The sequence below is a fragment of the Pistacia vera genome, unplaced genomic scaffold (assembly GCF_008641045.1).
Source record: "Pistacia vera cultivar Batoury unplaced genomic scaffold, PisVer_v2 Contig117, whole genome shotgun sequence".
Lineage (NCBI taxonomy): Eukaryota > Viridiplantae > Streptophyta > Magnoliopsida > Sapindales > Anacardiaceae > Pistacia > Pistacia vera.
In genome coordinates this window covers 1,848,089-1,858,781 of record NW_022195215.1, presented here as the reverse complement: position 1 = coordinate 1,858,781, position 10,693 = coordinate 1,848,089, and the positions used below count along the sequence as shown (strand labels likewise).

The 10,693-nt window shown below is 33.7% G+C and overlaps 1 protein-coding gene across 1 annotated transcript; it reads left to right on the top strand.

Annotated features, from left to right (window-relative positions):
* The first annotated feature begins 5,237 nt into the window (after positions 1-5,237).
* LOC116106594 lies at positions 5,238-7,959 on the top strand. Its single transcript, XM_031392968.1, has 5 exons — positions 5,238-5,715; positions 6,052-6,937; positions 7,050-7,137; positions 7,231-7,341; positions 7,489-7,959. Exons 1-5 carry the CDS (start codon positions 5,238-5,240, stop codon positions 7,957-7,959), a joined length of 2,034 nt encoding a protein of 677 aa, XP_031248828.1.
* The last annotated feature ends 2,734 nt before the right edge of the window (positions 7,960-10,693 follow it).

Here is a 10,693-nt window from a genome sequence, read left to right as displayed (position 1 = left end):
CAAACTCACCCCCATATCAACACATTCTCCATGAAAAATCCTTACAATTAACTCCCCACTTTTCCTGCTAATTAGGGGTAGAATGGTCAAATTGCCCTTAGGGAAGAAAATATCTAAAACTCAATCAACATTTTATTCGGGCTGTCGCCGCGGCGAAACCGTCCAGAGAGTTTCCGGTGGTTTCAACACATCTTCGCCGCGGCGAAGATTCTTCTTCGCCCCGACGAAGCTCGGCATACTACACTTCTTCTAATTTTAACCCATTTCAAGGCAATTAATCCACACAACACTCATACTAATAACTATCAAATAATATCACCAAAAACAACTCAAATGAGGGTGAAAGAGGAAACAATAACTACGTACCTCAAGTGGGGCGTTACACTTCATTTTGTTACCTCAAATAGTTTCAAATACATCGTTCACAAACCAATTAGATTTTTAGCTTCCACACCTAACCATTTCTCCAAATTTGTTTTTGTCTTCTTTTAAAGATATTAGTTGTACAAGGCTACAACGTGATATTTCTTACAGTGAATTCTTTGAAAGAAGGTCATGGGTTGGTTCACCAACAACTCAAAACTCATAGTCGAAATAAGTGAAGGAAGACACAAATTGGTGTCTAATTACTTTGGACGATTGCTCTAGCCAAAATCTCTATCTGCCCTATAATTGATTTTAAATTTTGTACTTTTTGTATTTAGTATTGTAATTGGATATTTTTATCATAATTTCCTAATATTTATTTAATTACAAAAGATCACTGTTGGGTGGTAAATTCACGTAAGGTCACATGTCAATCTACATGTGGAGTTTTTCGCCTCTAAGTTTGCAAGTTGTTCTCCAGATCACGTGTCAACTCACATGTGGACTACTTCATATGTAAGCCAACAAATATGGTGCCACATGTCAGGTTGCATGTGGATTACTTTATGCTTATTGGAATACTAAATAAAGGGGACTTTCATCCTAAATCAAGGATCCAGAATTTCATTTTCTCAAATAGCTATAAAGCATTTACCTTTGTTTAGAGCAAATATCTCTTGTAAACGCATTAATAAGATAATAGTGGATGTAGGAATTGCTTCTTGCACTTGAACCACTTTAAAAATTACTCTTGTCTACTCTTTTATTTATTGTCACATACTTCATTTACTTTCACACATTACTTTCACTGTTACCCACGAGTTCAACATCATACTTCTCGGTCTCCCATAGACCCTTTGTGACATCTTCTTCGAATGCTTGCATACTTCTCATAGGTCTGAAAATCCGCAGCAACAACCACCAACAACCACTACAAGAAAAACTACATTCTGCAACCAATTTTTTAGCAACTAACCAGAATTAGTGGCAAAAAGGCTACATTTACCAACTAAATTGCCATTGGTCGAGCAAAGAGCAACACAATTTCGGGGTCCACATGTTCCAACTTTTGGCATCTAAAGTTAATGTTCTACAACTATTTTTTTAGTTGCAGAACATGTTGCTTTAGTGACTAATAAATTTAGTTGCAATTTTTGGCAGGCGATTTTTCCCTCCATAATTTGACAATTTGCGTCTAAAATATTATATTTTGCATCTACATTATTGGTTACAAAAAAATTTTTTTTTGCAACTACCCCTTAGTAGCTAAATTAGTTGCGATCAATTAGGAATTTATTAGTAACTATTATGATTAGTTACAGAAAAATGAAATTACCAAAATATACCATATTTGGACAATAATTACAAAGGCCCCAAGGTATTTTTAGCAACAAATGTTTGTATTCATATTAACAATAGTTGCAAAATATTATTACAGCAACTAAATTCGGTTTAGTTGCCAATTTAAGTTGAAAAATTTATGTTCCCCCCAAATTATTAGTTCCCTCCAGACTTCAATTATAGGCAAATATAACTAATTCTTTCCTAACTAAAAATTTAGTTTCAAATTGATTTGTTTGCAAAATATAATTATATTTAAAAATTAAGCAACTAATTAAAAGCCTTACTTTTTAAAGTTATTTACAGAAAACCCTAACCTATATAAAGCAAGCCTTTCCCCAAATTCCCAATCTCTTCTCCATGCAAATCCCTAGCTATTTCCCCAAATTCCCAATCTCATAACCTTAACTAGCTCTTCTCTTCTCCACGCAGATCCCTACCTATTTCCCCAAATTCCCAATCTCTTCTCCACACAAATCCCCAGCGATTTCCCCAATAGAAGAAGTTTGATTTGGTGCTCATTTGATGGATTGATGGACCACATCAGACTTCGTATGTATTGTGTTAGGAAACTGGTAATGTACAATTATTGGTGATTTTGAGAAAGATGATGTGCTTTTCATACCGTTTTCTTGTTTACAGTAATTTGTGTTGTTGATTAGTAAATTAACTTTTTATTTAGTAAATAGATTTGATTTCTGATGGAAAACCCACCCTGTTTTGACAGAATATTTGGAGTTTCTCAATCTATCTTGAAGCAGTTGCCATCCTGGCCCATCTTGTATCGCTACAAAGGTCAAGCAATATTGACAACCTAAGACTTTGTTTTCCTTCTTGGGTAAGCCATTATATGTTCCCAAAGCTGTGTACTTTCTTTCATCATATTGATCATATTGTTCCATTTGTTCCAATTACTATTCAGTCCTCCAAATTGTATGTAGATGAATGTTTCCGTGATGTAACTGCTTTTAGGTTTAACAAACTGTTAAAAACTGGTTTCAACTTGGCCAAAGTTCCAGAACTAATCAATCAAATCAAATGCCTTGATGGCTACTCTGTTTTCATCCATCATCCTTTAAAAGATAAGAGAAACTTCCAGGAAAATAACTTCAACAACTACACAACTACTATATTTTATCCATACTAAATGGCTCACGTAATCATGTTTTTCATTTTCATTTTTTTTTTTGAGCAAACTGGTTGACTCGAAAGGTAAAAGATGAGTTCTATAGTCTTGTTCACGGGAAGTATTCAAAATTTTTCTTCAGCAACTTGCAGTTACTTTATTAATTATGTGTGTTTGAGGATTCTAATATGTTGTTAATTATTGGAAGGCAAATCTGCAAACGAGTGTTCTCATTCCAAAACATTAGGAAGATAGTGCTCAGCTTTCCCACTTGACATTGAGATCTGCAATAATAATTGGTAGCTTTGTTTCTGGTATATTTTGCTGTGTATGTCCTGAGTTGAGTTAGATTTTACATACAGTTCAGTTTTAGAGAAATACCATATTGATATATTGAAAATATCTTATGAGCTGAAAAGTATTTTGGATGCTTGACTCTCTGTGTGTTTGTCTTTGATCTTTCTCATTATAAACATTGAATACTACAATATTTATTCCTCGGATTGAATTGTGTGGTCAACTTGAAAGTAAAACAATCAATAATGATCCAAGAGTGCTTAGTCATTAGTCAACAATATTGTGCTAAAGAAGTAATAGCTGAAAAGAACTTCCATTTGAAATTTGACTAATAACACAAAGAAGATCATCACAGGTTTAGAGATTCACACATAGACATATGGTTTACTAACCCATGGGATGATGAAAGAATTAACCGTATTTCATTCACATAAAAATCCAATTGTCAGATGAATCTTTGATTCACCATACATCAAATATGGACAAAAGAACCAATTAACTAATAAAGTGAATCAGGCTAAACTATTCTATTCTGTACATCCAAAACTCAAGCATCAATTGAAAGAAAAGGATGTTACAGCAACTCTTCAACAGTCTGAATGCATTATACACCTCAAAATTAGGTTATGAAATGAAATTCAAGTTACAAATTTTACCTTGAATTGTATAAACAAAAGAGTAGTGATATTACAATTATCAATATGGATCAGTGCAAAGTACATAGCCTCTGAATTATAAACTTATCTTCCTTATCTTTTACATAGCCTCTGAATATAAACTTATCTTCCTTATCTTTTAGTCCTATTGCTTGTTTTCAGGCTGCATTTGACTTTAATTTTAGCCATTGCTTGCTGATTCATTTAATTTAGAGTGTGGTATTTCTTTTCATATAAGGAAAATGACATATTCTTGATAAATTATAAAATTATAACCTAATTATTTTGTTTTAAAAGGTATTTGCGGATCTTAAAGTTGACTTGAAGACCGAGGCTACGAAAAGTGCAGGCACCACTACTACTACAACCATAAAAAAAAGGTATAAGTTACATAAATTGATATTTAATTAATTTATTGATTGTTTATACTCATTTACATTATCACTAGTACTATATTCTTTGTATGGATGAATGTGGTTTAATTGGGTTGAGTATTGTCTTTGTGATAGAACATATTTATGATACTGAATTTATGTTTTGTTTGCGAACCTAGAAGGTCACAATGGATAGAAGATGGATTTGGTTGTCTAATAGGTTGTGCGATGAATATATTCAAGGAATTGACTCTTTCTTAGACATTGCAAAACAACATTTGGATAGTGAGGGTAAGACCCGCTGCCCATGTAGATCTTGTTTGAATACAAGATCACATGATATATACACCATTCAACTACATTTGTATAGACATGGGTTTTCAAGAAGTTATGATGTATGGACTTTTCACGGGGAACTCATGAATGTTGGAACCATATTTGACGTCATGTCTGGCGATGAAGTGGGCAATGAATATGAAGATGATGATGACATCATGGAAATACTTAATGAATGCTCGTGGTCCAGTAGACATGCATATGGATGGGGATTCATCAAATGTAGGTGATAGTATAGCCCATAATCTCAGAAGTGTAGACTATGAGAAATTTGATGACATGTTTGCATATGCTCAACAAGAATTGTATCCAGGGTGCACCAACATCTCAATCCTAGAGTTCATAGTTAAATTTTTGCATATAAAAGCCATCAGTTACATGACTGATAAATCATGTGACTTGATAATACAGTTGATAAAAAGTGTGTTACCTAAAGGATCCAATCTCCCAGAATCCTACTACGAAGCTAGAAAAATTATGCAACAATTAGGCTTAGGCTATGAATCAATACATGCATGTAGGTTTGATTGTCCATTATTTTGGAAGGAGCATGCGAATGCTGATAAATGTCCTATATGTGATGAACCAAGATATAAGATTAATGATGGAAAGGGTAAAAAAATTGTACATAAGGTTCTGCATTACTTCCCATTGGAACCTAGACTCCAATGACTCTTCATGTCAAGGCACACAGCTGAAGATATGATGTGGCATAAGGAAAAATGATTAAATACAAAAGATATGTTGAGGCATCCTATAGATTCTGAATCTTGGAAAGAATTTGACAAGATATACCCTTCATTTGCACAAGATGCCCGAAATGTCCAGATGGGTATTGCAACTGATGGTTTTAATCCTTTTGGGAACATGAGTCTATCTTATAGCATGTGGCCAGTGGTACTTGTCTCTTACAATATGCCTCCATGGAAGCTTATGAAAGACCCTTACTTTATGATGTCATTGCTCATTCTAGGGCCTAAAGCACCTGGAAGAGATATTGATGTGTATTTGCGTCCATTGATTGAAGAATTAAAAGAGTTATGGGTTGATGGTGTACAAACGTATGATACAGCTCGGGGAGAATGTTTTCGTTCACATGCTGCTGTCATGTGGTCAATTAATGATTTTCCTGCCTTAGGCAATTTGTCAGGATGGAGAACCAAAGGCTATAAGGCTTGTCCTGTATGTAATGAGAATACTTCATCCCAATTGTTGAGAAGTAAAATATGCTACATGGGACATTAGCAATTCTTGTCTCCAGATCATTGGTGGAGGCGAAGCAAGCAATTTGATGGGAAAAGAGAAATTGATGGGAAAAGAGAAATTAGATCTCAACTGAAACTATATTCAGGGGATGAAATTCATGAACAATAATCTCATGTGAACAATGTGCATTTCGGGAAAAATATATTATCAGTTGATAGAGGTAGAAAAAGGAAACATAGTCCTGGTGCATCAAATTGGACAAAGAAAAGTATATTCTTTGAGTTGGAATACTGGTGTAAACTTAAAATTAGACATAACCTTGATGTGATGCACATTGAAAAAAACATAGGTGACAACATCATTGGCACATTATTGAACATCGAAGGGAAATCAAAAGATACTGATAAAGCTCGACTCGATTTGGCTAATATGAACATACGCAAAGAGTTACATTTGCAACCTCATGGTGATAGATATTTGAAATCACAAGCATGTTATACTCTTACATTAGATGAGAGAAGACAATTTTGCCAGTTCCTGAAATTAGTGAAGTTTCCAGACGGGTATGCAAGTAATATCTCTCGATGTGTCAATGTGAAAAACGGCAAGGTTCATGGGTTAAAGAGTCATGATTGTCATGTCTTGCTACAACAATTGTTGCCCGTAGGAATACGTCCATTTTTGCGTCAAGATGTTTGTACTGCACTTGTCGATCTATCTTACTTCTTCCAACAAATATGTGCTAGGACTTCGTCTATAAATTATCTAAATAGATTGGAACAAGATATAGTCCCAATTCTTTATAAGCTTGAAATGGTTTTCCCTCCTACATTTTTTGATATTATGGTTCATTTGGCTGTACACATTCCACTAGAAGCTAAATTGGGTGATCCAGTTGGATATCGGTGGACGTATCCAGTTGAAAGGTTTTTGGGGAAATTGAAAAAATATGTTAGAAACAAAGCTAGACCGGAGGGCTCTATTGTGGAGGGTTATATGGTGAATGAAGCATTAACATTTTGTTCAATGTATCTGCGGGGAATTGAAACTAGATTTAATCGAGTAGAGAGAAATGATGACAGTTTGCATGGACACCCAGAAGGAGTATTATCAGTTTTATGTCAAAAGGCTCGTCCATGGGGTTCAAGGAAGTTAATCGAACTTCCACCAGATGAATTGCAAAAGGCTCATTGGTACGTCTTGAACAATTGTGAAGAACTGCAACCTTTTCTACAGTGAGTCCCTTTTTAAGTTTAGTTTGAAACCTGTTGAGAAACAAATGTTTTAAATTGTATGTAAGTTCAACATTATAACCATAATTGTCTCTTTTCTTTATGTAACAAACAGAGAACACTTAAAAGAGTTGGAGGCCCTAAATTGTGATAATATATTCAAAACACCAGGACAGTTATTTCCTAAATGGTTTGCAGATCATGTAAGTATACCTTAATTGTTCATAAAACATACAAAACAAGGTTTAATATGTTTTAGGTAATTTCATTGATTTGGAATTGATGTTTTTGTGTAGATGAACACTTTGCATGTTGACAGGTGCAATGATACAACTAAGGAATTGTACTTCTTATCTTGTGGCCCTGATTTTCGTGTTAATTTTGTTAACATTTGTATTGTCAATGGAGTGAGTTTCCATAACAATGATTAATCATATTGTCGAGTTACACAAAATTGTGGAGTGATGGTGCCAGGGAAGCATGATGGTGATCCAATTGATTTTTATGCTGAATTAAGTGGTGTGTTAGAGCTAAATTATGTTAATGGGTTTTAGGTTATATTATTCAAGTGTAACTGGTTTGACACTAATGCAAAAAAGAAGAGGATACAAAAAGATTATCATCTCACTTATATTAATGTTGGCAAATTGTGGTATGAAAATGATCCTTTTATACTTGCCATTCAAGCTCAACAAGTATTCTATGTTGATGATTACAAACTTAGGACTAATTGGAAAATGGTTCGAAAAGCTCAACATAGAAACCTATGGGACGTACAAGAGATGGATAACACAAATGAAGAAGAGGAGGATATTGTTCCTATGCAAGAAGATGAGTTTGACAGGGGATATTTCATTAGAAATGATGTTGATTCTGACTTGGATGATGCAACAATTATACATGTTGAAGCTGAAATAGTGGAAGATGATGTCAGTGTTGATGTTGAAGAAGAAGATGATACGTTGATTGATTATTGTACTGATAATGAAAATGATTTAATGAGTGATTCTGATAACAACTTCTGATGGTATGCTTGTATGATTATATTTACTCTTTACTATTTTGTGTATGTGTAAATATAGTTAATGATCTAATTTCGTGAGATTAATGGTATAAAGTGACTTATATTTTACCTGGTATGTTTTCTCTTATGTTGATGTTTGCAGATTCCGAAGATGGCTCCTAGTACAAGAAGGACCCTAGCTAGACGTGCAAATGTTGTTTGACTGAATCATAGTCCTGTACCGACTCCTAAAATTGCTGCAAACACTAGTAAAGTTATGATATTGGTTACTATAAGCATACTGAAATATATACTTGGATTTTAGATATTGTCTACAATGTTTGTTTAAAATTTAAGAATCTATTTTACTTTACCAACATGTAAACCGTCCTTGTGATAACATATTATTTACTAATGATGCATTATTTTGATTTTGTAGACAATATTGTGGCAAAGAACGTGAGAGGGAAGACTAGAGGAGTTGGATGTGAAAGACTCTTACAAACAACACAGTCGAAGTTGCATGTAGACTTTCAAAAAGAAGATGGAGTACCTACTGGAGTAAATGCATCAAAGTTGAGTACTGAGGTAGGAATAATTGCGAGGAACTATGCCCCTGTTAGAGTGCTTACTTGGAAGAAAGTTCCCTACAATGTCGAAAAACAAATGATTGCTCGTATCATGGTAGTTTAATATCATTATCCATATTGTCATACTTCCTTATGAAAATAATATATATTACCCATATAAGTTTAATGCATGTACATTATTGATGAATTTAGACCAAGTTTGACATTGATGTCACGGAGCCCCATGTACTCAAATGGCTGAAGCACAAACTGTGTAAGAGATTCAACAGCTTCCGAAGTGCCCTACACAAGAAATTCAAAGCATATGCTACTAAGGAGGAAGCATTACAGAATAGACCTGAAGAAATTAAAGATCTTTATGATTGGATATATCTTTGTGACCTTTTTTCTAGTGAACAGTTTCAGGTAAGGTCAACATGGCTTTTAATGTTATTATATATGTATTGTATTTTAATATTAAATTTTATGGTGTTAAGCATGGTCAAAAACTTATTCTGAGAACTGGTCGAAGATAAGGTGTAACCACCGCGGTGGTTCCAAGAGCTTTATCCAACACAAAAAAGAAAAGGTATTTAATATTATTCACCTATACAAATATACAACTTTGTTTTCCTGTTTACTAATTTTATTTCAATTTATGGTCAATGATGATATGAACTGTTAAGGCATACCAACTTGGCGAATCTGTTGATCCTATACAATTATTTCATGACACTCGTTAGAGCGCCGAGAAATGGTGGATTAATGAACAAGCAAGAGAGTTATATGTAAGTTGATCATCTTTCAATTATCAATATAAGGTCTCTTCTGTTATATGTTATGTGTTGTGATTAGAAGTAGTGAAAAGGAGTAGCTTTTTCATAAGCATAAAAGGAGTAGTGAATAAAATGTAGTAGGTATTTGTATGTTGTACTTTTCTTTTAATACCTTTTTTAGTTTGTAATTAAATGCCTGTAGTTCTTGTTGTGTCTGGAAATAGTTTCTTTATTCTTTTGAGTGGTGTATCAGTTTTTTCCATGGGATTCCCTGTTATCATTGCAGCATGCAGTGTGGTTTGTTTTCTGAAATTTGGGTCTGATTTTATTTTCTCTTTAAGCCAGGAGTTGTGCTGTTTAGATGTGGTAATCTGTTAATCCATATAGGGGGACAAACTCTTATGTTCTTTAAATATTAGTTGACTTGTCATGGTCTTATGTTCTTTAAATAAAAAATTCAATGAAATGTCTTACCATTCAATTGGGTATAAATTTCTTTTTTTTCCGTAACTGTTCCATACTGCCATGCTTTTATTGTTTTAATTTGAGTCTCATTGCATTTCTTTGTCATCTTTTGACCTGTAATTATGTTGGTGCTTGTGCATTTGTTTGATATTGGCATTTAGTTTTCCTGAGTGTTACCAAACTTTTACAACTATGCTCTGGTTTGCTATTGATATGTTACAAACATTGCAGGATAAGGCTGAAATTTAACTTGTGTTATACTGTGTCTCTTGATTGAACTTTACAGTTTGTATTTTTTAAAGCAGAAAGTTGGAGTTTCTTCTAGTAGGAAAAACCTGTTTCATGGTTTATGTAGATATTTCAGACTTTCTTCTAAGCATTTTTGCGTCAGTTGTCATCCATCCTAGGGACCTGCTATAACTAAAAGTGCAATTTTAGGAGCCTTTAAGAGCTTTATTTTCATGGATTGATTTTATTTATGTTAGCATGTTGTTAATTGATTAGTAAATATTTAACTTTAAAATTTAAAACTAGGGAATTGAAGTTTAGATTGATAATGTTTGAGATACTTGCTTCTCTACTCCATCAATTTTACTTTTGTTTGGTGCGGCAGTATTCTTTTATGTTGCTATTTAGTTTCTTAGTTGACTTATTGATTATGCATTGAATTAATGGTAGGAAAAAATGATAGAGCTGCAAGATGAAACACAAGTAGGGGAAAGTGAAAAAACAGAAGCTGAAATATGTGAGGAAGTTCTGGGTAAAGCTTCCGGATTTAACCAAAATTTAGCATTTTCACAGACTGAGCATCATTCCACTGCAGTAGAAGTAGAGTTAAGGTGCATTGTGCAATAACAAGAAAATAAGATTAAATAGTTGGAGGAGCAGCTCATCTTATTTGATCAACAAAAAAAGAAAATAAAAAGCCTTGAACAATAACAATTTG

Bases quoted from the DNA above. Each gene is read 5' to 3' on its own strand.
- LOC116106594 (XM_031392968.1), top strand. From the start codon at position 5,238: ATGTTGAGGCATCCTATAGATTCTGAATCTTGGAAAGAATTTGACAAG. The intron at 5,716-6,051 runs GTAAAATATGCT...AAAAAAACATAG, and splicing joins TTCATCCCAATTGTTGAGAA to GTGACAACATCATTGGCACA. The intron at 7,342-7,488 runs GTGAGTTTCCAT...AATGGGTTTTAG, and splicing joins ACATTTGTATTGTCAATGGA to GTTATATTATTCAAGTGTAA.